At 42.3% G+C, this 27,882-nt stretch overlaps 1 protein-coding gene across 3 annotated transcripts in view; it reads right to left on the minus strand.

Annotated features, from left to right (window-relative positions):
• The window catches only part of EVL (Enah/Vasp-like), a 152,033-nt gene that overhangs the window by 107,508 nt on the left and 16,643 nt on the right, over window positions 1-27,882 (minus strand). The window contains exon 1 of one of the 3 annotated variants that reach the window (XM_064512080.1): window positions 20,675-20,712. The exons of 1 other annotated variant lie outside the window; for it this stretch is intronic. In XM_064512080.1, the coding sequence (XP_064368150.1) occupies window positions 20,675-20,697 (23 nt within the window). In that variant the 5' untranslated portion in view covers window positions 20,698-20,712. Of the gene's footprint in view, window positions 1-7,192; window positions 7,249-20,674; window positions 20,713-27,882 lie in introns of those variants that run through there. One more of the 3 variants, XM_026111410.2, reaches the window with a different exon arrangement.

The raw sequence follows: 27,882 nt of genomic DNA on the forward strand, positions 1-27,882 counted from the left end.
TGTACAAGATAAGAGGAGTTGTAAATTGTCAGCTCTTTAGGCCATCCATCTTCATACGAAGTTGCTCTTAATACAAAAAACCCCTTCACATTTCAATACTAATTCCAGCAGAAACAGTCCCTGGAATACCTAAGGGGCAGAGACTTTGCTTGCAGATCCATTACGAGGAGAAAATAATCTAATAATGGCTTTCTCTGCCTACAGTTCTTCTAGCACCTGTTTTCCCTGCTGTGTTTCATATTTCAAAGCTCTTTTTAAATAAAAGATAACAGTGCTACTTGCTTAAAGTCCTCCTTTTAACCAAGCCTGCTGAGTATGTCATTAATAAAGCCAAACTGACAGAGACACCAGGATAAATACAAATAATTACAAACACACTATTCAGTATCAGTTTCAACCCCCAGTTAACTAGATTACCTTTTCTCTGTGTTTTTCATGTTAAAATATTTTCTTTTTTTAATCCAGTTAGAAAAATTCCAGAGAATAAAACATTTTGCTTTTTCTTACTTATGACGATATCAGATTGTTGATACTCCCCCGGCTCACGAGGTGCCGTTCTCATAGGGACGTGCTTGGCAGCTGTATAAACCATCTAAACATATAAAACGCTTAAACCATATAAAACAGTTCAGCTCTGCTGCTGCAGCCACAGCCTGGAGGAGCTCTACCAGATTCCTCCTCGCTGCTCTTAGACGGCGTTTCATTCCCACCAGGAGAAGGCAGTGGCCAACAGGCACATGTGGTCCTGGAGTGAGACCTGCCAAGGGGCTGCTCAGGCTCCTCTTACCTTCACACGCAACTTGACTGCCCCTACGTTTCCCCTTGGTCATTGGCCTTTTGCAATACTAAATACAGAGTTTGCTTCCTGGATTATCTAAGTGACAGGAAGGCAAAACTCAAGTCACTGCAGCCAAGTGGTGGCATGTGTGCAGGGCTGCTCCCTGCCACCTGCAGCAGGTGAGGAGAAGATGAGAAGTGGGGAGAGATGCAGCATGAAGGTGCAGCGCAGCTTGCTGAGGCAAGGAAAAGAAGTCATTCTAACACTGCTTGTCAGAAAGAAAACAAGTGTTGTTCTGCGTTGTTTTTCAATCCGATTGTCCTGGGTCAAACCCAGTGGAGGCTGGCCAACTTCCACGAGCCAAGGCTCTAGTCCACTGTGCATCCCATTTGGGGATTGCTAGAGGCCTTAAAGACACCTGCTAAGGCTCTCTGCTACCACAGCCAAACATTGCGCACAACTTAAAATATGCTTTGTTTATTTAAATGAAAGTCTTCACAGACTGCAGGGCTTGCACAGTGCTGCTGGACTGGTATCGACAACAGTGAAACTCCATTTACACAGAGAACAGGCGCAACGAATGCAACGGCCCTTCTCTTGGCTGGCAACAGGGGCTTGTCAACAGGAGAAGAGGGAAAAACGCACAGGATGAGACTGGGAAGACCTGATGGATGAAGAAGGCCAAGAGGGAAAAAAATGATTTGAACCTCCCTGCCCCAGCTCCTTGCTGTCCCAGCGATGGCATCCCACATGCACGCTCAGCCACGAGGAGAGACAACGACGACTCTGGCACCAAGGTGCTGCTAAGTTTCCCAAGAGTTTTTCCACCGTAGGGTTTTCCCTCTGGCCCGGCACCCACGTTTCTCTGCTGCCGGCCCCGGTGCTGCAGCATGCTGGGCAGCAGCCCCATGGCCAACCTCAGCAGGGGCTCCCGAGCCACAGGGCAGCTGCAGCCCCACGCTGCAAGTGAGCCAGCGAGTCACTGCACAGCTGCGGGGAAGGGGGAACTGGGCGTCCAAGCATGAGTCACACACTCCCCGTGCGGCCAGCAAACACGGGAAACACTCCAGCCTTGCTTTTTCTTTTAACCACTGCATTCACTCCCTGTTTTTTGAAGCCATCTACCCCTTCCACAGTACACCTTGCAAGAGCAACCTGTGCTGGAGGGCAGATGATTTGTTCAAAGGGCAAGAAAACTCACCCTGAGAAGGAGATTTTGCAGGTTCAGATCATAGCTCCAACATGTACCTCTGGAGGGAGACAAGTCCAGAGGCTCCAAGCATGGTCTGACTCCCACACAAAGACAGAAAGATCCTGGGAGCAAGTTGCTGCAGCTGGCAAATTATTTACAGAGTAAGAGCACACGGTGCTGACCAACTGTAAATGCTGGCTGAAATAAGAATGAACAGTAAGGGAGTCTGTGCAAGTGTGTCCTCACAAATACTCTATAATCCACACAGAGCTCCAAGATACTTTAGAGCAAGAATATCAATAAACATTTAAATAAACTGTTGTCATCTAGTACATCTCACAAATCCAATCAGAAGTAACTAATACCGCAGAAAGCCTGCAATTGCATCAGAGGTAGCATTTAATAGTCAATTTGCAAGGAGTATCAGTTTCTTTCTCCCTTTTTGGATGTGTTTAGTTGAAGTTGTACATGAGGACTCAGGTGCTATTCCTGTCCCAAACCTCATTCATCTCAGCTTCCGATCAAACAGACACCTCTGTCTTCCATCCTCTGGTCCTTCACCTGCCACAGCAGCAAAATCTCCAGGGTGTTTCTTTACTCAGTGTTGGACTATGGCAGACACACAGTTGTGACAGTAAATGCAAAATACCACTAGCCTCTGGGTAGTCAGGTGTGCTTATCCAATACCTATCATCTATTCTCATAATTACAGGGAGCTTCGCAAATCTTCTGTGTTGCATAATCGGAATTCAAACCCGATTTGTGGCGCAGGACCCTCAGTTAACGAGACTGTCCAACACAACAAGAGTTAAAGCATTAGCTAAACTCCATTTGATAAAGCCCTGAAGATGTGTTTAATGTCCAGCCTGTCACAAACCTTTTAAGTACGTTTGGAATTGAAGTGTGCACTCGAGGTCTTTCCTAAACTGAGGGTCCCTGTCCTGATCTGGCAGCAGCTCTTCTCACCTAGCACCAAGTTCATCAAGATCAACTCGATCAGCTGCAGAGCAAGGCTAGCAGGTTCTGCAAACGAGGATCAGCTCCCCGCTACTTCACAAGGACACAGTGGATAAATTCATCAGCATAGCAGGCGCTCAAATACATATACTTTGTATTTGTAGGCAGTATGAAACCTTGCAAACAAACAGCAAACACGATGATTTGCTGACAAGTCAAGAAATCTTTAGCGAAACTGGTGCTGGGCCTCATGAGGACATTTGCAGTCAGAATCCAGAAGTAACAACTACTTCTAAACCAGAAGATGCACAGGAAAAGTTAGACACTCATTTAGATAAGTGTAAGGTTAAGGACTTGATACTAAGCCTGCAGATGTCAATGGGTCTTAGAAACTCAATTTTAGGTACCTTGTCAAAAAAAAAAAAAAAAAAAAATTGACGAATGAATTTGTGATCCATGACTGAACATGGATAAAGGGTACTGGTTTTCCTAATTATATTTATCTGGAGAATCTTTTTTACTTCAACAGTCAGATAACTGTAACAATGTTATCTAATTTTGGCAGTGCAGAATACAGTAGACCGACTAAAATTAGGTTTGCAAACACGCGCTAAGAGACACAAGGCTTCACATGACTCATCTACTTTGCTAAGAGCCTCCCTGATAGACTAATGGAATCCTCGACAAGAATAGTAATTTTCTCAATAAAGGCAGAAGATTTAAAGTAACCGTGTCACGAGCAGTAAGAAGATACTGCATTTGCCCTGAGGTAGCACATTCATTTTCAAGACATCTAGCAATAGAAAACCTTTTATCTGTAAAAAGTACTTTTAAATATTTTCCTGGAAAGGTAGTTAAATCTGAATGAACGTGTTAAACTCCATATATCCTCACCTCCTGCCACAGGTGGGCTTTGCTGGGAAGTCACATTATAAAGCATTATGACATGTAAATACACAAGCAACTTGGTCCAGGAGGAGCAATACAGAAGAAAGTTGTCTAAATAGAAGCTGTTTTTTAAAGAAGAGTGTCTCAACCTTAGCATGTTTTCACCAGCAGAGACCAAAGCATTTCCCCCTGGCAACTCTGCTGTCTCCATTTTGCAGATGGGGAATCCGTTTTTCCCAAAGTCACTCCAGCACCAGCACAGAACTAGGAAAACAACCCTGGTCTCCCCAGGTCCTGTTCCCCCTCCACTCACCACATATCACCATCTCCTTTTTCAAAATCTATCCTGACTCTAGGCCTCCATAAAGGGGGGAAAAAGTGAGAATAAACCTAACAATGTTCTGAAGTTGATCAAATATGTATTTTCTACCCCAGTTCTTTAAGCTTAATGAAGAGCTCCTACATGCCGTACCTGGTTCATGCTCTCCAAAGACTGGGCCAAGACACACCGCTGCTAGAACAAGGCTCTTCCCTATCAACACCTCCAGGACCATATCAGCAGGGAAAAAGATAAGAATCTCAGACACAAGGAGGTTTTTTGAGATGACACATTTTAGAAAATTTGATGAATTAATCAAAACAACCCTGTAGAAAAAAAAAGTTGTTCTACAGACAAGGGTGGCAGAAGGACTAATGCTGTATTTCTCCTACAAGCAAGAAGTGTAACTTCAAGCTATATGCATACGCCTCAGCTAAAATTTATTCTGGCCCTAATAAAGCTGTGATCATGCCAATGCAGACACTACATTCAGCTTAGCTGTCCTGCTAAGGGAAAGGAGGCAAAAATGACAGGGCCGGGGCTAGGAGTGATGAAGAGAGAGCTGGCAGGTTTCTGGAAGCAATAAAAATGATCCATGGCAAGGAAGGAAGTGTTGGAGGCAGAGATAGGGGAGGCCACGGAAGACGACAGAGCCGTTTCCTGCTTTCAGAAGTATTTGGAAGTACTAGGTTAAACTTTTCATGCCACTTTACCTACCTCCCTTCTGTTCCTGGGCTTTTATTCCAGCAACGACTGAAAAATTGGGCACAGTAGACAGCTGGGCAGCCAAAAGAGGGGTGAGAAAATACCTGCAGTTACTCCTTGTGCTGTACTACTACAGCTTGGGCTGCTCAGGTGTCCCTAGCCAATCTCCGGGACTGTTCCCTTTTCCCACTGGCCCTCAAATGCCTCCTGTGAGGAGCCCTGACCTTGGGGACAGGCAACACGAGATTGCCCTGGTCTTTGAACTTCCCGGGCAGGCTATAAAGTGCTCTATTGCCGGAGGCTGCATTGAGAACTGGTTGGTATAAAGCAGGGGAACTGTGGTAAGAAGAAGGAAAGCTACTGTTTAACTGATTTAATTGGTGCAACTGGAGACACCATGCTTCTATTTTCTGGAATATGAAAGATTTACATGTCATTCACTGCCCTGTCTGAAACCCAGAAACATAACAGCACAAACATTTCACTTACTGGGAATAACTCCATTTTCTCTGCAAGCAGTCAAGGAATTTTTTTTATTTTTAAAAATGAAAACTGAGATTAGACTTGACATTAAGAAGCTTCCAAAACCAGCAGGCCCTGCAGCCAGGGGCTTTGCAGTCCTGAGAGGGCAACCAGGCCAGTTCAAAGAAATGAAGCACATGGAAACTGCATCAGTCCAGCTCAACTTCTGCAGCGGGGACAAGGCCCAACACTTCCAGGCTTCACAGGGCAGGCAGCCATGGAGATCGATAAAATCACATAGTTAAAAGCCCACTCTGCACAAGGAAGCTCACCGAGGCCAGCTGGTCTCCATCCCAGCTTAAGGATTCAAATGTACAAGCCATGGGGGTTGCCCAGGATTGCTGGGAAGCCCCAGAAGCAGGACCACAACATATGTATGTTGTCTTCAGCTTTATTTTCTTACATCACTTCACCCTTCTTATTTCTGTAAATGAATAAAACCTCTCTGCACAGCCACTGCCATTTCACTCGCAGACTTATGCGGCAATCTCACACTGGGGAACTGAGTCCAGCAAGTCAGTAAACGCATCTTTTCTTTCATAAGGAAGCGCGACACAGCATTTTCTGCCAGAAAGGCGGCTCTGTTGTTCAGCACCTTTTGAAAACATGCTTCTAGAAGCAAAATATCTGCCACTGAAATTAAGGGTAGGCCGCTTAACTAAATATTTCTTTTGTCAGTCATTCATTTTAAATGAGAATTTGCTGCCACATTATGCCATTTTAATATTGGATTTCCCTCAACCAGAACATCTGTGTACTTAACCAGCTGCTTTAAACAACTGCCTTCTTTAAAACTAAGTCAAACAGATGATGTGCTTTATTACAGCCAAATTTCCCTGTGAAATTCATTCTCTCTCATGCCTTAGTTGGCAAGAAAAGAGCTATCAATTCATTTTCCAATTCAAAAAAAAAAAAAAAAAAAGCACGCCTCTTGCTAAAGCAACAGCAACTAGTGTTTTATTACTGTGGTAAAGATGTTAGCACAGTAACATTAAAAATGATTTGCATACTCATCTGCTTAATATTTGATAACAGAGTTGGAAGCACACCCTCATAAACAGCCAAGTCCTGTCGTCTGGCAACTGGCAAGAGCAAGGGAAGAAGAGACCCGCTCCTGGTCCCAGAGGGAATCGCAGCCTTCAGTTCAAGATAGGTTTGGTTGTTTTAACTATTGGCTTAGGATATTAGTGTGCGCTTTTCAAAGCATGGCAGCATCTCTCAGAGCAGTGAGATGCAAGACTTTAGTCAGGTGTAAGAAGGGCTTTTCTCCTCCCTTTTCTCCTCTCCTCTTATCACATTTATGTGATCCGAGTGAGCAGAGACTTAAAATGTAAATTGGATGTAATGGGCACCATCTGTGCAAGTTTTCAGAAAGCATGAACTGTGCTCAAGCTCCATGCTTAAGCTGTTTGCTTCCACCATTGCCAGTTATTTCACTGCTTACTGAAATATGTAAGAAAGTAGTACCATACTGAGAAGATCCAGCTACTTTAAACAAAACACAACTACTGGGAGGCTTTCAAGGAACACAAGATGGTGTCAACAGGAGCACGGGGGATTATTTTCTTAAAGCAATTTCATTGTTTTAGTGTATGGGAACTACTGCATCAGCGAAACTAGGCTGGTCTAGAACAGCAATTAAATCAAAATGCTTATGAAAAATAAGTTGTTTCAGACAACATCAGCTATCTGAACTTCATTAGTTAGTTGATTCAAACCATAAACACCATAACCAACCAAGACGACAAAAGTTACAGATTATTAATATAAATCACAGAGGAGGAGAAGCACAGCATACATTTTGACAGGCCCATATTTGTGTGTCACTTACAACATCTGGAATTTACATAAATCCTCTGGAAGTCTCTCCATGACTTCTTTAGCATCCCAAGCGGTAGGTAGGTAGATAGATGATGACTGAAGCTGTTCTCAGAGCCTTCTCATCTGGATATTTTTTACTACCCATGCACAAGTAGTCCTTTGGTCTTTTTAAGCACACCTTTCCCTTGGAAGTAGCTTCATGACGCTCCAGTACAGAGACTTCAGAGTACAGCTGGTATTACATGTCCAGAATAGAGAGTTCAGCTAAGTACAAAAACTGCTGGCAAACCACAAAACACGTCATACAACTCAGCACACAGGGAGGCCTTTTATAAACCCAGGAATACACCGGGACATGTAATAATGATCTTTTCTGGTGAGGTACAGTCAGAGCTGTATGAAACATCCCATGTAACACTGAGGCCATTCAATATTTTCTTGACAGTCACAAGTTAGTCTTGACTAACACCACATTTTACAAAAGAGCTTATTTACTCTATTTCCCAAAATAAAGAGTTCAAGCAATAAACCAAATTTAAAGCTGTGATCTCACCCAACTCAGTCAGACAGTACCATGGCCATTCCCATGTCTGTATTCTAAAACTCAAGTTTAATCTAATGAATGTTAAAATACAAAAGCTAGAAGCTGCAGTAAAGATGACAAGATCAGAAAATGAAAGTGATACAAGCAGACTGTTAAAAGCACTAGATTTCATGCAGACACAACCACCCATCGATAGCTGATCTGGTTGGAGATCTCATCTCATACGTTCCCCTTGCTTAAAGCTCACAGACTGAGACGGCCTGGTGTGGCTATGTCCAAAATCCATCAAACCCAGAACAAAGCATCTAAGTCTACTTGGCAATAGCTATACTGGCCTTCGCCTGCCAGCAGGGGGGAAAATGCGTGACTTCCTTCTAATAGCTTTCTTTGCACCTGCTTTCTTTTGATAACTTAGTCACTTCTACTCTGTAACCAGCAAGGATGCAATAACCCCTAACTGCTCCAGGCCACATAGTAAGTGCTAGCAGCCAGACCAGCGGCAAAACCCTCCTGTAAACAAGGTAAACTGCTGTAAGTCACTGTCACGGCCTTTCTTGTTTACAGTTCGGCTTCTCGCCCACCACAGACAACCTCTATGTTTCAGTTCTTCATCTAGACTGCCTTAAAATCAGGAAAAATAAAAGTGTTTCTAGAGCACGGTTCATCCACTCCTAAACTGGGCAGCTAAAACAGGTCAGGTGAATCACTTGAGCAGCAGCTTTTTCTCTCCATTGATTACACAAGGGCCAACAGGGACTCGGTCTGACGTAGTCATCTAGAGTAGGTGAAATGAAGCCCATCTCAGACATCTGTACATGTGCGTGCATAGCATTGCTCATCCTCTCATGGCTAAGATTGGGGATAAAATCCACTGTAGAAAAAGGCCAGAGGTACAAGGCGTTCTGCTTTCCAGAGACTGACTTCAAATCTGAATTCTCACCAAGGCAAGATCTTCCTTCTAACATTCGAACTAAGACTAGGGATTGAAAGAGTCTAAGTCACGATTTCTATTTGCAGCACTACAGCTAATCTGGAATCTGACCTTTGGCATGTCATTTAACCCCATTTCTCCTACTAACTGCAAAGCAGGGATAATTATAACAATCCCTCAGGAACATTAAGAGTCTTAATTGATTAACATCTTTAAAGTGTTCTGGGATTCCAGCGCCCCTCGTCAAAACAGAGGTACTAATAACTATTACATGTACACCATCATAATTATCATTGCAAAGACAGCATTTATCTGATATTTACCTTTAAAACAGCTGAAACAAATATGCTTACGCTGTTTTTTTGGATAGTTCTCCCCAATGGTATTCATATCCTTATTTTTCTGGGATTTGTATCTTCTGTTCTGACACTCTGCAAGTTTACCAACATGCTCCCTTTTCTGTTGCCTGTTCAAATCATGTACTAATGCAAAACAATCATTTTTACTTTCTGCCTAAATGACTATATATATATATATATATATATATACAGATATACACATATACACACACAAGCCCACACATCCTGCCATTAAGTTTACCAGACAAATAGATTTGAATTTTAGTAATGCAAGCGCATCTTCGGGCTTTTGCCAAGTCTAATGGACAAAAATGAATAATTCCCATCTAGAAACCACACTTGAATCACTGTACACAACAACTTGGACTGAAAATCGAAACAAAGTGTCACTGTCTCCATCTTCCATTCTTAAAATCCCACCAACAAAATCTCAAGGAAAATGCTCACATAACACAAGATAAAAGATATTTTAATTTGGAAAATGGCTTGCATTTACAGTATGACGCAGCAACACGTACACACACAAATGAATGTACATATGTAAGCATGTGTATGCGTATGTATGCATACATACAGCCATGCTTCACAGTGAAGACATCCTTGGCCCGGTGCAATGCAGGACAGCAATGCTGCTGGAGCCAGGATCTCACTCATCAGTCCTACTCTCAGCTCTGACATGGATTTAGGACACCCAGTACCTCCACTTCTCCAGCTCTAACACACAGATAAGTGACTTCCATTTTATTTGACAGATTTCAGACCAGTTACTCACCAGCTGTTAGACATGAATTTGTGTGTCCCCCCAAAGCTGTAATCACATCATGGCTCTGCTCCCCTTTTTGTTTAAACAGGGACCCTCGCGCCCCACAAACACTTCCACCCGTCACCCACGGTGGGACTGAGCACGTCACTGCAAACACCCTTAAAAACAGCAGGAGCAAACGGGTAGGTACCATGCTGCGCTGCTCGTTGTTTGATGCACACAGTCCCCTGTGCCCAAACAGCCACACATGCATCATTTCTGGTAGCATCTGCATTAAATCTCAGCATTAGAGACAAATCCTCAGTTCGCTGGCTCAGTCGTCACTGTCAGATTTGATCCTCTCTCAAGGTTACAGAGATTTTGCATTGAAGACTAGAGGCTGCACACTAAACACCAAATGCAAAGAACAGATGACTATTCCAGCCCATCTTCCTCGATGCACAATTTCTAGAGCAGACCCAGATTTCTCTGGCTTGCAGTAGCCACTATGCAAGTTCACTCCAATGCAGAAGTAAAACTCAAAGTGACAAGCGACACCTGTTTCCACAGCTATTTTCCACACCCAGCTACATCTAATCTTTGCTTCATTGCCTCCTTTAAAGATTAATAATGGTTTCACTGAGCAGTCTTAGTCAAGTTTCTCACTTTTTACTTAAGCATCCATGGCTGAGCTCAAACATCTGAAGGAGTCTCTGATCAAGTAATCTGCTCAGCACAGACAGCCCTGCAATATACTTTCTGGTAGTCATCATTTTTGACCGAGACTGCAGGTACTCTGCATATTTTTCTACCGTAGCAATGCAATGGCAGGGTTTTAACCTCCTTGCACTCTTTTTTCTTAACAGCTCTTCTACCAGATGGACTCAATAGAGAATAAAATAGTAGGCATGTCTCAAAATGCATTCTTGAAAATCAAGTTTCTGTTCATGGCACACACTAAAAGATATAGTATCATCCTTCCTTTTAAAGTACCAGTGAACAGCTAAAAAAAACTGACTGAGCTCACAGATGGTTTGTTTTTATTTATGTACGTGTCATTTGCAGATAAAGATTTTAAAGCTTTCAGAGGTCTTGAGAATGCACCAGCAACTTAAACTTGGCAAAGCATTACCAGATGATTGCTGTATATGGACCACAACACATACTGGGGAAACCGATGGGGGAGCGAGGAAACAAGTAGTAAAAATACTGGTTGGCAAGCGCTGGGCTGCCATGCTCACAGCCCCAGTCAGCAAGGATGACCTCTGATGTTTCATAGTGAGCAAACCAAAAAAGCAAAACAAAACAAATCCCAGACCCTGGAAGCCAAATTACATATCTACTGGGGAAAAAAGGTCTTTTCCTGACCCCTTGTTCTCCCCTCGCCCACACACACAGCAGCAGCCAATGGAGTATTTGGCGGTAGGTGTTATGCTGACGTAGAGCCGCAGTGACACAAGTATGTCTGGAGCTCAGGCAGGATGCGGGCAGATGTGGGGATTCAGCTACACAGCCCAAGGCCACCACTATCCATTCCCAACCCTTTCGCACCAATGGGCATAAATTTGATCCTGTTTTGGGGAGAAAATGTTATCTGATAAAGACAGGCAAGAGCAACTCTCAGACGCCACTCTTCCCCTTCTGAACAATCCCATCATTTAATAACTCTCAGCGCTGGAAAATCACATCTTACTTCAAGACTGATTTTCTCTTACTTCAGCCTTCAAAACCAGGATAATGTTTCCTCTTTGTCAGCAATGTCAAGATTTCCACACTAAATCAGGCATTCTTTTTCATGTAAAATTATTTAGATATCTTACATGTGCTGCACCCCATGAGTTGTCTTTGACCTTTTTTTTTGTAAGCAAGTGTTTTCCTTCTCCTCCTTTTCATGCTGTGCTTTATAGCAGTTTACATAAATGTGTACCTTTGTTTTATGAACAAACTGTTGGAGTGAATTTGGAATTAACATTAGTTATTTGGAGTAGCTAAAAATGACTATAATGGAACTACTGATATCAGTATACTGCCTATTACTAGAGCCAGTAATGTCATCTAACAAGTCTTTGAAGTGTAACCCTCATGCTTTGAGGGAGATCCTTTTCCAAAGACGTTTTTGCGTGTTTTTCCCCCACTCCTAGTACTAAGTACTCACAATTCCTAAATTACTTGATTTTTCCTCTTGCAACAAAAATGTCCCAATGCCCTAAAAGTTTGAGTCCAGTTGCACCATGCAGGACACTTAGATTTGACTCAATGGACAGCTTTACTTGCTTTAAACCAAGGTTAAGCTTGGGCTGTACTCTCTGTTTTCAAAGCACATATAGTGACACTGCAATCATTTGGCGTAACTGGGACATGCATTTATTTATGCCCAAGTAGTATTGTAACTGTCTGCATGTGACCTAAGGCACAGGCTCTAGGCAATAGCCTCTTTCTGTGGTGATAATGTCACAGACAAACTACATTTCATTTGCTCTAACAGCATTCTTCTAGGGTTACACATGACTTTTTTGACTTTGTCGCTGATGTTTGTTCATGTCTGAAATGGCTGTTGACCACCATTGCCTACCTGTACCATTTCAGCAATTGCAAACATTTATTAAGACATCTTACTGATCATGCAAAAATCGCATAAGGCATACTGTAGCCATCACGTCCCAATTTCAGTGTGTTCTTGGGGAAGAAATCTTCATCAGCCTCATATTTCTGCCAGGGACCTGGCACACTTAAAAATCATAGATGCAAGAACATAGCAGCTTCTACAATATTAGGGTCAAAATGCCCACCTCCTTCATCCTGCAGTCCACATAAAATTTCATTTTAGAATGAAATTTTCCACATGGTTTAGGTCTCAAAACAAAGATAAGTTTTCAAAGAACTCAAACATTCCACATCTTTAAACACAAAGGCCAAATTTCTTAGTGAACAGCATCTGCCAGGCCCTCCTCCCTAGAATGAGCAGCTACCAGCTGAACACTTGGGAAAGTCTGATCCATGTAAAATGAATTTTTCTTGTATTTTTGAAATATGATCCTTAGATTTCCCCTCCCCAATTAAAAGGAGAATGCGACTTTGATCTCAAATAATTTGTAATGGATATCAAAAAGAGGCTTTATCTGTTAACTGGCATTTTAACCCAAATTTAGAAGAAATAGCCCCTAGCCAAACAACAGCAAAGATGCGATAGCTGGGCAGAACAGCGTTAACTACACAAAATGCAGTTAGCATGAAACATCAGAAAGTGCTGTCTCATCAAGCAAAGATGTTCTGCGGAGGCAAGGTTTGCAGGAATATTCCTTCTATCATGTCAACTCACAGTCAGAAAAAATGGACAAGCTTTTAGATATAAAAACCCTCTTCAGGTCTGAAACAAAAGTTTCCGTTGCTTCTTTCTGTAACCTTTTATCTGCTGTTTTTTCCTTTTACTCCATTCAAGCATGATTTTTTCCTCTTTTTCCTTCTCTCCCACAGACAAGTTTAATGGGAAATTAGTCCTGGGCCTTATGACGTTGCTAAGAACTGATACTTTAAAGAAAAGCAAAGCAGAAGTTTTACTTCAGAGAATTATCCTTCTTCTGGGTGTTTTTTGGTATCTTCTTAGCTCCTTTGTTGGAAACATCCGTTTCAGATCTGTAAAAAGACTTGTGTAATCATAAGCTTGTCTGTTTTCTCCAATTATACTAGCCAGTTTAATAAAAGATACTCTCTCTCCCTTCAAATACTGCCGCTCTTATATCCTTAGACCGTGACTGTTATAACAGTACTACAATAGTATGTTTTATGGAAATACACTGGTTTTCATTTAAGACAGCACACTCTCTCAAGCGCTGTAGCTAAATGCCTAAGACACTTGGCTAGGACGTGGGAAGACTTGGACTTAAAATCACACAGATGTGGTTTTCAGAATAGTTTTTCATCCCAAGCCATCCAGAATCAGGCAAGGTAGAATTTTAATCTAAGTCTCATCTCCTGAACCAATATCAAGACACCAAACTACAGTGTCAGTCCAAACCAAAACTTTTATACCGCAGTGTCTAACAACAGAGAAGTATCCAAGTATATACTTTCACAAAAGAAAGGTTGGAAAAGTTTTATTCTCATCTCGTTTCAGACTAAAACCCTCAACTCTGCTTTCATGAAACAGAACCATCACCCTTGAGGCAGGCTTAACCATGATCTCTTCTGGGCCATTAACTCCCAAACTTCACAGCACTTTGGAGTATTAACGCCATTTACTAAGTGCAGCTATCACCTGAGAAGGTTTTCCTCCATGCTCCCCTCACCCAAGCCATTTCTTCTTCACAGTACAATTTTGCTCTCATTGCACCTAGATGGAAAGAAATTAGGTATTTTACAGACTTTCCATTCTCCTTACCTTCCCCTTCTCTACACGAGCTGCAACAAAGAGCTGAAACGCCAGCTTTGAGGGGCTGTTACCTCTATTTCCTGATGTTTTGAGAAAATATCCAATGCATAAAATTTTCTTCTGATAACATTACCTGAGCCAAATGGGTCTCCAGCAGAAGGAAGCACTGGTTTCTGAAGGAGACAAGCCCAGCTGTGCTTGGGGACTATGCAGTCCCCAGCATGAAACTAAACCCAAGTTGTCCATGGTTGGTGCAAAGAAGCTCTCCAGCTTCTTCTACCGTTCTACTCTCAGCTACTAATCTACAACTATTAATAAAACCTTAAAGAGAAGAAACTCTAAACATTTTATTTTAATTCTGCATTATCTTGTGAGCAAACACTACAGCACATGAATATGAAAAAGCTTCATCATTTTGTTTTAGTTTAGTTTCTGCCTGTTCCCACACAAAAATCTTAATAGGACAATGAAAGGTTTATTCTTTAAAAGCACTTTGAGGTCCTTAGACAAAAAGTGCGTCTGAAGTATTCCCTGTCTGGCTTAGCTTTCTTTTTTTTACCCTATGGACACCATATTTTTCTTCACTTCTAGTTGATTAATATAGTGCTTGTGAGGAGGTGGTGGCAGGTTTTGCAAGGTCCTAAGCTCCCTCCTGTGCTAAAAGAGAGAGGCACTGGTCATGCTGTCCAGCTCCACGCCCAGATCCCTGCTCCCACGTCCAGGGCGGTATTCTGCAGGAATCAAAGATTCATCATAGACTTTACCTTCAAGACTAGGAGGAGGCAGCCTAGACTGAGAATGACTTTCTCTAAGGATGCCATAGGTTGATTTAGAAATTATCATTAAGTTAATTCTGTTCATTAAAGGTGCCATTCATACTTGCTATTTGTTTTCATTTTAAAGATTGACATAAATTTCCATGCACAACTGGCTGCAATTCAGAAAAGTGTGTCTGGATCCTAGTTAAACAACAGCAGCCACTTCTTGGTTGTGAGTATTACTACAAGGGTGGCTTAAAAAAAGAAATGCATATGGGATGAGAGAGAAAAGAAGAATGCAAAAAAATCATGTTGCCAAACTCAGAAGGCAAGCGGGATGGAGAGGAAATGTCTTGCTTTTATAAAGTAACTATACTGCAGCAGATCACAGGTAGCTGCAAGTCTTCGGCACCAGTGAGACAGCTGCTATGCAGGGTGTACAGCTGGAGTGGGGAAAAGATGGGAACGCAGCACACTTTCATAGGCAGCCCCATTTTTCAGGCACTAAATACATACAGACACACAGTTTACATTGATTTTAGTGTGACTGGAATTTACCTCCTAACATACACACTGAAGCTCTTCTAATCCAACAAATATCCTGGGATAAATTTACTTTCACGTTTATATCTAGGATAAAGCTACCCCCCTCAGGCACCAGCATATTTTCCTCTTAAATCTGGCCAAACATAACCCCACAATCTTTAACAAAAAGTCTCTAGCTATTTCTCTCTTCAGTAGAAATATTACAACATAGCAATTATGAGAACAGTATGTGCTTATTTTCATTTCCAGCAACTCCATTCTAGTATTACTTCCTTAGAAGTATGACTCTCCTTCTCTTCAAATATATCAGTGCTAAACCAACGAAATGTGTGGCAACTGCAGTGTCAGTTCTCGCAAGGAAAAATATGTCAGCAAAAACATTTGATTCAAGCTGCTGTATAAAGAAGCAACATTTCCTCAGGGTTTATGCTTTGTGTGGATAAATAACAACTGTCCAAAAATCATCTATTTAAAATCTATTTCAAATATCAAAGGGTCAGGTTTGAGGCAACCACCTTCAGCAAGAAGAGCTAACTGGCTCCTTTTCTTCTTTTTTGATTGAGTGCAAGTTTGGCTCACAACAAGCCCACAGAATTTGGCCTCTTGGTCCCAAAATTACGGGTGAACTCTTAACTGAATAAAGATGCAAAAGGTATTACGGATCTGACAGCAACTGTAACTTGGCCCCTCCAGGCACATGCTTCTTCTCTGATGAGACGCATCATATGGGCTATTCACATTTGCAACTCGAACAACAAGACCGGCCAATTCCTGAGTGTAATCAAAAGCTTCTGTTTCAACAATGTATTTTTATCAAGTTTTGCATTCAATTTCCTTGTATTCACATAAGGACAAAAGAAAGGAATGTAACTAGCTGATTTGCTGGAAGAAATAGTCCAAGGAGGAGCAAGCGTTAAGCAAGCAGGGACTCGGCTGGCCTGCAGCTTCACTTGCCTGCTGAACTGCTCACTTGCTGCTTTTAGGTCCACAAATTGGTTGTTGTAGTTAGTTATTACACACCTAAAGGATATTTTGAACATGACACGGCAATCAGTTAGTTCAGCAATGCAGGTTAGAAGGGGCTGAGACACTGCCAGCAATTACATTTGGACAAAATACCATCCAAACCTTTAAGCCTTGGGTTATTCTCCATTTTAAACTTCTGTGCTCCTTTTGTTTTTGTTTTCAGTGACAATTACTTTTTGATTCTTTTTCACTCTTGTCAGAAAAGACTAACTATACTATTTGGTGTGTTTTTCACTAGCTGCTCCATCTAACCTGGGAGGTCAAAGTCACAGATTCAGAAAAATGAATTCTTCCACTTTCTGTCAGTGCTGCAGTCCCATTACCTCTCTGCACAAAAGCTATGCTCTTGTGGCAGTCAAAATACTCCTTCCGCAGCTCTTCTGCTGATTCTCGCTCATCAATATGATCATATTTCTTGCAGAAAAGAAAAGCAGACCTTATTTTTTTCAAAGGGCAATTCACAACACAAGCAAAATCATTTCAAGGGCCTCATCTATGGCTTCCTGAAGTGGTTTGGCTTTTCAAACAGTGGTCGCACTTTTGAAAATCAGGACTATTTAAGAGGCCTCCTTCTTATGAATTTTCAGCAGGACGAGCCACAAAAGCTTGGCCTGCACCCCTCCAGGGCACCGGGCTTCTGTCCTTTCCGTAGACAATGTTGCTATTTCTTTGGGGAAGGGGGAGGAAAAGCCATCTGCCTTCGCTTCAGGTTTTAATATCAAGTCCACCTTTACAAAATGATGTTGCTCATCCTTTATTATTATTTTTTAATAGACTTGCCACCTACCCTCGAGGTATTCATTTGAGTTGTTGGCAGAAGCGCAGTGAATACTGCAGCCAGAAGTTGGAGGAGGCAATTCCACGGGCACCTGCTGCCGGGATCTGCTTTTGCAGAACGCCACTACAAACTGAACTCTTCATTACCTTATGGGGTTTACTTTTTAAGGTGACAGCAGTGAAAGGAGAGGCTTACAAGTCAGGATTCCTGGCTTCAATTCCAATTCTGCAGTTGAACTCGGTTTTGAAATGCTCGTAAATCAGGTAAACTCAGTGCCTCCGTTTGCGCAGAGGCACGGGGGAACAGCTAGTCTCTGCTGCCGGACTGCTGCTGCTGGTTTTGAGCTCATCGGGTGAGAGGTTCTCCATGCACAACGGGAAACCAGAATTTCTGTACTGAAGAGCATTTTGAACTTTGCTTTCTCTTCATCGGTGGATTTTGTTTCCTCTATTCATAACCAGCTACTTCGAGAGACTAATTTTCCTCTTTGTAGCGTTCTCAGTTTTGCTCAGTGGATGGGGAATAGAAGATGCAGGTTAAAAATACTGAGATGCCATGGTGGGCGGTGTATCAGAAATAGACATTAGTTCACTGTGAAGAAAGCTAAGTAATATCCCACAAAGATAAAGACATGGCATGAAAAGGAAAAAAACCCCAGCATTTGTGTTCTGCTGCTAGAGAGCTAAACCTGGAGTCAACACAGAAAACGCAAAGCACCATTCATGGCCAAATGTACAACCCCTCCTCTCAGCTTCACATGCAAAGTCGCCCTGTGACAGCGAGATAAGCAGGAGGTCCCAAAACCATACCTGACCAACAGTTACCTCCGGTTATAAGCAAAACACACATGAGGTTGGGGAGTCTGTGAAGGCAGTAAGGAACATCAGTGAGCAAATGGTCCCAATGGGCATCTCGCATAAGACAGCAGCTTATACAAACAGAACAGGTTTAGCTCCTTTAACACCCTTTAAACATGACTGAAGCTGTTCAGGGGATATTAGTTTCTCCCCAACAGGACCATGAACTGAGCTTGGCCTATGCAAGGCGCTACAAGCCCATCAGTGGATCGACCCCTGGATTTTTTCTGACGCTCAAGTTTCTGCTCATCCACCCAGGAACCACGGCGGTTGTTTCACCCCTACGGACTCGACAAACAAGCGTTTCACCAACGCCACGCCGCTGCGGGGAGACCCAGCGCACGGGGACGCCGGACGGCCGGCACCTCAGCACCCTGCCCGCGGGCACCCAGCTGCGGTGGCGCTCGGGCTGCCGGGGAGGGCGACTCCACGTTTAACGCACACATAAAGGTGGCACCGGCGGAGCGCGCGGGGCCTCTTCGCACCCTGGGGCGGCCCTCAGTCGCGAGGAGAGGGCCAGCTGCCGACCTGCCTGCCTGGCTCCCCGGGTTCACGGGAGCGCGCTTCCCACGCAGCTGCGCAACCAGAACTTTTTTTTTTTTAATATGTTTTGATCCCATCAAAACGTAGTATAACCACAGGCATGACAATAATCCTACCATTAAAAAAACCCTCATCTACATGCAGATGCAACCTTAACAAAACACTACTGAAATGCCTAATAAAATAAATGCCATTTAAATGCTGCTGCACAAAAACCACAGCCCTAGCAGTGAGGAAGATTTAAAAAAACCAAAAGGTCTAGCCGTCTGCACGCAGAGTGTTAATACTATTTTCAAAGCAAGTCTAAGAGAAGACAAGTAATTTAATAAGCCTAATGGGTGTGTAATCAGCATTCAACCATTCTTGCTGTAAAAGTAAGCGAGTGTATTCCTGGTCCAAGACATCTAGGAAGGCCACTGAAAGACAGCTAAAGCTTTTAAAACAGAATTTTTAAAACATATTTATTTCTAGTGCAGATTTATTGAGAATTTCCTTCCATTAATACCACCACCCAACCTCCCTGGTGAAATACAACTCACTACGTGGGCACAGCAAGTGGCACAGTAAGTTTTGGGCCCATTTGCAGCTCCATTTACTGCCAACAATCAGCTATGTCAAGATGTGGAGCATCTCCTGACAACCCTATGACAACTGCAGTTACACAGCATTATCTGGTCTTCCAGCAAAATCTTTTCACTGAGACAGCATCACACTGCATTTCACAACGGGAGAAGTATTCGCTGCAAGGCTCTCTCTTCACTGGTTATGTCTGGAATCAGGACATTTGCGGGGGGAGTTCCTGCTGGTGCTGTTACTGCCTTTAACACAGCTGCTCACTTCCACACAGAATTGATCAGCAAAACATAAAGCAAACAGCCAATACACTCACTCCTCCAACCAAAGACAGAAATAATGTTATTGATATTTTATCTGATGCTCTAAAGTTTAATTTGAAAATATTTGGTACAGGATGCTAACAGTGTGTACAAAGCCAATGCATCCTCTCATCTAGCTGCACACTTGGTCAAACAATCTCCTTTTGAATCAAAAAATGAAAGGGTATTTTTAAGATATATTACAATGATTATATACAGACAGACAAACATATGATGATGTGATCCCTAATGCTGTTACAACATTGTCACTATTCTATCTGAACAATTTTAAAATGTGGGTTATGAGAAACTGAGTATACTAAGCAGAACCAGAAAAAAAGTGGCAGCCCACCCCCCCCCCCCAAACTACTGGTGGGAAAATTTTAAAGTCAAATACTGTTTCATTGCAGATAAAATAATCAGCTGGGTTAGTGAAGGCAGAAATTCTGTGTTGTGTCTTCAGAAATCTGCTATGGTTTTAAGAGACCTCAGTACTTGCCTAAGGACAGGAGTTATATCGGGGGTGAGGATGGAGGGGGAGAGGGGGCAGAGGCAATACTGAGCAAAACCAATATTTAATACAAGGTGCTAATTTTATACTCTAACAATCTCGGTAGTTCCAATGTTTGCAAACAACAAACCAAACGCAACCAACTTAACCATACTGGTATTTTAAATAATTCATACGGAATTCTGCAGCTACAAGATTATGGAAAACAGGCATGTATACTCTGCAGCAGCATAAAATCTAATTCTATCTACAATCCAAGCATCATTTTTTTTCTTCTCTGTCATAATCAGTATTCAATCTAAAAGAGCATCTGTCAGATTCTCAGGAACCAAAAATAGCAAAGACCCTTTTAAACAGAACAGTTTCTGTTTTATATTTATAACTACACTGTACTTGCTGCTCCTGGCTGCATGGCTATGAAATTTGTGCAAGATATAATCAATTACCAAGCTTTGCACTTCATCATGCGGTTAGCTACCGTCTACCTGCATCTTATCCTTCAAGCACTTCTCCCCATGCACAGGGTAGAGCTTTTAAAATGCAAGAAATATCTGCACATCGAAGAACTAACTGTAGAGCTTACTGACATTACACAGCAAAAACCTTGCGAGAACAAAAACCGAGCACACTGATGTATAAAACAGAGAGCCTACCTGAATTCTTCAAATGCATACATGGCCTAGTAACTAGACAAATGCTCTGAAATTTAAAATAGTCTTCTTAACGTGCAGCAGGACCATTTAGTTTGTCAAACTGCAGCAAAATGCATACTGAAGAGAGAGTATATTGGAAATATTCTGAAGAGAAAGGGTATGCAGATACTGGCCTGCAGCCTACAGCTCAGCCAGCTGCTGACAAGCAGCAGCTACCAGGGAAAGGCGATAGAGTACCATGTGATCATTCCAGCAAGTCTGATTAATGCAGTATACTCCAAGAATACAGGCTGATATCTTTATTATTCAAGCCAAATAAGTCAAATACGGTACCAGACAGGCTCAATGGCTAAATTATTGTTCGCATGCTACATTAAAATCGGAAAACGCAAGCGGAGGACAAAAGGAAAACAAGCATGTATCGTAACTGAGGAGATTAATTAGGCCCATTCAAGCTGATTTTCTTACCTTGTAGTGATATTACAGTCTGTGTTTTTATTCACATAAAGCCATCAATGATGCAACAAAAGATTACAGCCACAAACCTCCCCTGCCATGAATGCCAGACCATTTTAAGTAGTTTATCTACTAGAAATCATCCCTTCTGTAGCCTATTCCCAACCAGCTTAACTCCTTCAGCCCCGAACTCGTTGCCATAAATCCCATCTGCAATACCACAGGCGCTTCTTCAGTTTTATAGAGTTAACGCTGTCAAATCGCATCAGAGCGACTGAATGAAGCAGGCTAAGAGCCAAAACAGCCCCATTTTCAAAATGAAAGGAGGAAAACGGGAACAAGGAAAGTTGAAATTTTCATGGAATTGCAGCCTGTAACTAAAGATGCTCCAGCTGCCTAGCAACAGGGACACACAATCTCCACGGCAACAGCGCGGGCAGCGCCCGGGTCGGAGCCGTGCAGGTTCAAACGGGCAGGAGACTCTTGCACCCGTGGGCAAAGCTCACCATCCTTCGCACCTCAGGATGACTACACGGACCAAAACACAGAGATGGGCGCTGCCAAAGCGCAAGTGGCAGAACGGGAAGGAATGGGAGTTAACAGCTACCCTAGGCTTGGGTTATGAGGATGAAGTTTACATCTACTATATTTGGAGTAGCCCAAACAAAGCGCACAGGGCACATTCCTAAAATACCTCAGCAGACAAAGCATCTGCCCCTCCAAAACATCGCGGCGCAGAGGCTTTACAGACCCAGTCTCAACAAACACAGCTTGGGGGGAGCAAAAACACTAGGAGCCAGACTTCATCTTCCCTATAGCAAGCCACTTGCCTTCTGGAAATTTTGGACACACAAAAAACACAGGTTTGGAGACTGCAATTACCCGTTTGCTAGGAATAGTATGCACCTTACCCACCAGGATGCACTCAACCCACGAGGAGACCTCACCAAGCCTCTCCACAGCTCCAGCTGAACTCGCCAACATGCTCAGGAGGAACAGAAGAACACTTTTTCATGTAATTTTATATTCACTCAATTAGTCTTAGCATCTGTGCCATAACCGTGTGCAGCCACCTAACAGAGGAGAGGATCACGGATGCCAGCTCAGGCCAGGCAGAATGAGAAGGGACCCAGACACTTGGTTGCTAGCTGGAGAATGAATGAAGGGAGAGGACTGCTGGAAATAACGGAGGTTCAGTTCCTGGGAAATCAGCTCCTCGCTGCCTCATCTGGGAGGTGATGATCTAGGCGCAGGGGGAGAACATGCTGACTGGGAAAGTCTGGAGGAGACAGCAAATTCAAGGCACCTCTGGGCTTGCTTCCCCACCTTGGCTTACCTCCTGCTTTTACTGCTAAAGCTAGTTTCCAGTACAATAAACAAGTTCTCACACGGAGGATTTTGTTTGGAGGCTATAATATCCAGACCCAACCTGCAGCTCCCGAAGAGCTGAGGTCCACCCCGTTCAAGGGATCTGGCTGCGCCACCGAGGTACCAGCAAAGAAGCCAAACTCCAGGCAGCAAGACCTCCAGCACACAGTGATCTGTGATAGGCCAAGGTAACTACAAGGTTCGAACCCATGTCTCTGAAAAGTATAGACAGAAAGGGCTGGGGTGAAAAGCAAAAGCATTCAAGAGAAAGAATTAGCATTGAAAACAAAGAAAATCTGAATTTATCTTGGGACATGGTGGTTTTTAATGCACTAATGACTTTGGATTTCACTTTATTTCCTTTTAAACAAGTGCGATAGTGTTCAGTGACAATAAACACACACTGTAGGTACACAAAAACACACACAAGTTCCATCCACTGTTATACAATCTGATGTAAATTAATTATTCCATCAGCATTTAAAAAGAGATGGACTGAAAAGAAGTAGCTTTTGATTACAATCTGATAAGGGATCAAAACTACCAGAGAGGAGAAGAATACAACCATGAAGAAAAGTCATCTTCCATCTTTAGTATGTACTTCACCAGAAGTATGTTAACTATATATAGTATCCAAACAGCTAGACACAGATGATGTAGCCCCATGGAAGCTAAATGTCTTGCCACTGACTTTGTGGGAAAACAGGACTTCACCTTCAAAGTCAGAGTTAGCCAAGATTCCCTAAAGGCAAATGAAGAAAGTCTGAACTTCTGTTTTCTTGTTAACCCCAATCTTAACCTAATTCGAATTCAAGTGGAAGAGGCTGCATTTTTACGTGAAGTCTTAGTGTTTATTTTTTATGCTGGCTAAAATAAAAACCCTTCTACACAACTAACTGCTATTACAATGTACTGTTTCCTCCAAGCATTCATTCTCCTTGAAACAGACTTCACAAAATCACTGTCTGGTCTTCCAGTTTCTGCAACTCCTTAAAAGCCACTATGCAAACAAATAGTCAACTGTTCAAGTCAAGGCTCCCTCCTCAATGAGTTCACTGTGCAGGCAGCAGGACTTGAAAGGCAAACACCCTCCAGAAAGCTTTCAGATCCAGTAAATGTCAGTTGTCAAAAGGTCTTAGTAGAATAACTTTAACAGAATTTTTTAGCCAGCACTTTCACAGCTGCTTGTAGCGTTACAGACAGTAAAAGCAATCTGTACCTATTCTATAAGATAACAGATAGTGTCATTTCTGGTTGATTAATTATGAAGACTCCCATATTAGACCGCAAGATCCCAGAACATCATTCTATGCTGTCCACACGAACGAGGATCAGCATGCGATTACCCAGCTGACCTTGCAGTGACATTAAAAAGTCTAATGCACACATGCAATGGCAAAATACAAAAATAAATGCCCAAACTTTACTGATCATCTGCCATTTTCACACAGCACAAACTGGATGCAATATTCCTCCAGAGGCTTATAAAGTCACAAGACAGAAGTACCTCCTTATGACTTTTTAGCAAAGACTGCAACTTCTCGTGCCCAGAGACAGATTTAAGGCATCTAAAAGGAGACTGAAAGTATTTCAGAAGCCACAACCAGCAACAGAAATCCAATACAAAAAGAGAGTTTTTTTCCAATCAAAGCCTGTACTGATTTTACAGCCAGGCAGAGGATAACGCTCCACACTTCACCACAGAACAGAATTATGTCATGGAAACAAAAAATGACTAAACATAGATGAATTTGGCGGGGGACAAATAATGTAATGGGAACCAAAGGACCCACATACCGCCTTCTGATCTAACGCCAGATAGATGCAGCAGTGAGAGCTCCCACAGAAGCAGTTCAGCAGCTTCCTTTTGGTTAACAGTTCGCAGTTTTAAGTCTAACTAACAAAGTAAGTCTAACAAACAAGTGAGACTGTGTGACAGAAACGGTTACCCTTACTGAAAGTTTTGGCAAAGCAGCAAAGGATACAAAAAGATTTGAAATATGACAATCTAGGACAAGGCTGAGGGTAATGGTGCAATTTCTGGATTTAGGTAGTAGTATTTAAATGGCATATAAAGGCCTTATGTTGATCCTTTGCACAAGAACTTAATTTCCCCAAGAAAAATAGCTTGTATTATTGGTATTCAGTGTATCAGTACTGGTTCTGTTGACCTGAGATTCCTCCAAAGTCTTAGCCAGCTGCCAGGTGACATTATCCGATCACAGACTGAAATATTTCAATGAGGTAAGCAGTTATTCCCTCGCTGAGCAAGGGAAAAGCCACTAACATAGCAAACATCTATCATTAAGGCTGTGTTATTATCATTTTGATGAAGTGATATTCAGACAACTCTGAAAAATTCAATTGCACAGAAAGATCCAGCGTTCACTTCAGTTCCTGAGGAAGACGACAGGAGGGGAATAGAGAGGAGAAATGAGTCAACGAGAACCTGTATGATCAGTACAGACCCGCAGCAGCTCTAACATTTCCTCACAGTGGAGGATGGGGCAATCCTAGACAGCATCCCAGAATATGCTGAAAAATCTCCTTTCAATAGGATTTTCGCCGAGTTCAAAAGTCTTTCTTGGGCTTAAGAAAATAAGATGTAAGAGGATTTATTGAAATAGAAGAGGGAAGGGCTACCTTAGTTTGTCCAGGTGCAGGAAAAATCGTGGAAATAGTTACAGTATTTACTGAGCAATGATATCTGCAGTATTGCAGGTCACAGTATTGACTCAAACCTTCAAATGTTAAAGCTGTGGGGAGGAACAACTCTTCCCCCCCCCCCCTCTATTTTCACACATGGGATTTCTAATATACATTGCCTTAAAGCACTGAGACAATTACAAGGTACAAGCATGGTCTCCTTATCCTCATTTCAAACTGCTCCCTTCATTCTGTGGTCTTTGTTTTGATCACGGTGGAAGTTAACCTTCACAAAAAAAAGTCCTAGCAATGTCCCCTCCTCATTTATATAGTTTTAAAATGTGACACTATATGAACATATTCTCAACAAAAATCAGTTTTCTCCCTCCCAGTTTTGGCCTGGATACACTTCATACTTTGCAAACCCAGGGGCCCAGCCTGACCACAGGATAGTTGATGTGAGGGCTTGCCTGTGTTTTGCTCCCACGGCTTTACTGTTATCATACTGGGAGTATCACATACCATTTTTATTAATAGATACTCTGTACCAGGTGCAGGCAAGCATACAGCATCTCACAGTGCTGAAATAGAAAGTTTTTTCCAAATACAGCCCCATTTGCCTTAATCTGATGCTTACATAAGGTGCAGGTATCCTTGCCCCGAGTTTTGCTTGCTTATGAGAAATGATTTAAATCATACAAAATCTCTTCCAAGGAAAAGCACAGGACTGCATGAATTTGAAGTTAAAGGCAGTAATGTATTATTTATTCCTGGATAAACAATTGTCAACTAGAGCTTTTTCAATACAGGACAGTTTAATTTGAATCATACTGCAAACAAATGTTGCCTCAGCAATAATGAATTATGCTACCTCAAAATTCACATAATAGCTATAGCATCTTATACCTACATCTTTGCTGATTAGTATGTTAATCTGTATGAACACTGAGCAGAAGACACGGATAACACCTTCTGAAAAAATAAAGGAACTATAGATTTCAATTTGGAAACTTCCTTCAAGCTAGCCATAGTTAGTTAATTGGGCTTTTTCCAAGTGGTGGGGGAATATGTGGGAAGAGAAAGGAGCAGGAGGCTCAAACTAGAACTGCATTATCACCATGTGGAGTGGGGTAAATGGACTTTTGTGTGTCGAGCATATTTCATGTATAAACAAACACAAAAATGCCTACTTTAGTCATGAATACAAATAAAGGTAGTCACATACCACCAGAAATACACTGATTCTTGCAGTTCTCAAGGAACCAGGTGGCATAGATCTTCTAAGCATTTGAATCACATTGACATGTTTGCAGTCAAAAGTAGCAGCTGATAGGAACTAAGCAGCTTCCCAAACACAGATGAACACATTAATGCCTATTAAATTTGTGGACTCATTATCAAGTATATCGTCAAGCTGTAAGTTATTCTTGCATGGAAGATATTAGAGTGTACTTGACATCTTTAGTAAACATTAAAAGAGTGTGTCTATTAACAATTGCATCTTCCTGTAACACTGCACTCAAATGATAGGAAGTAGATAAGAGAAAAATCAAGGCCAACTTTTATGACTTTTATGCTTCTGCTTCTGTTTGCCAGATGCAAGCTCACTGCTGTTGATAAGACTCCAATACAAGATCACAGCACCAAGGTCTTAGGAGCTATTAGTTTATGGGGATTTTACATAGAGACAATGTCAGAGCTCGATCTGATCATGGCCCAGAATTTCACCCAGGATATATACAGATAATCCACTGTGAGGTACTAATGGTATAGAATTTGCCAAAACTTAACTGCATTGCTATCACATTAACATCTCTATTGCCTCTGCTTCAATAGGAAGTTTTAACAAAACAGTAAAGTCCTAGTGCTTTAGTTAATATTTGCACACTCTTGGAAATAAGCCTGCAAGTTCAGAGTAGACAACAAACAGGAACAACAAAAAAATGTTTTTTCTTTCCCTGATGACTGATGCAAGAGATGTTAGAGTAAATGTGCGAAGGAATTATTCATTATATACGGTGGAATTCTTTGTTCAGAAACAGCTTCTGACAGCAGCATCAAGCTTAAGCTGTGGCAACTTCAGAATTTTACTTGCTGGCTCCCATAACGACACATGGGTTTTGATTCCTGCCAGGTGCTGGAATAGCCTCGCACCCATGAGGACAGTTTCACACAGTAGCCCACGTTACTTTGCTGGCAGGTGGGAGATGTTAGTGGTGTGATGCCACTAGAGCCGTGCTTCCAAGGAAAAGCTAGGACAACGCCACACTATTTAGTCTCTGGCCTACTCTGTACAGATGAATCTTGACTTTAGCAAGGCTTTCAGCACTGTCTCCCATCGCATCCTTGTACACAAACTGATGAAGTACAGGCTACATAAGTGGACAGCAAAGTGGACTAAAAGCTGGCTGCACTGCCGAGCTCACAGGCTTGTGATCAGCGGCACAAAGTCCAGCTGGAGACCAGTTGGCAACTGGTGGCAAGCCAGGGTCAACACTGGGGCCTACACTGTTTAACATCTGCCCTGAATGATGAAACAGAGTGCACCCCCAGCAAGTTTGCAGATGACATAAAATTGGGTTGATATACCAGATGGTTGTGCTGCCATTTGGAGGGTCCTTAACAGGCTGGAGAAATGAGCAGATAGGGATCTCACGAAGCTCAACAAAAGGGAAACACTGAGTCCTACCCCAGGGAGAAATAACCCCATGCAGCAGTACAGGCCCCGCTCAATATTC

The sequence above is a fragment of the Dromaius novaehollandiae genome, chromosome 5 (genome assembly GCF_036370855.1).
Source record: "Dromaius novaehollandiae isolate bDroNov1 chromosome 5, bDroNov1.hap1, whole genome shotgun sequence".
NCBI classification, from domain to species: Eukaryota; Metazoa; Chordata; class Aves; order Casuariiformes; family Dromaiidae; genus Dromaius; species Dromaius novaehollandiae.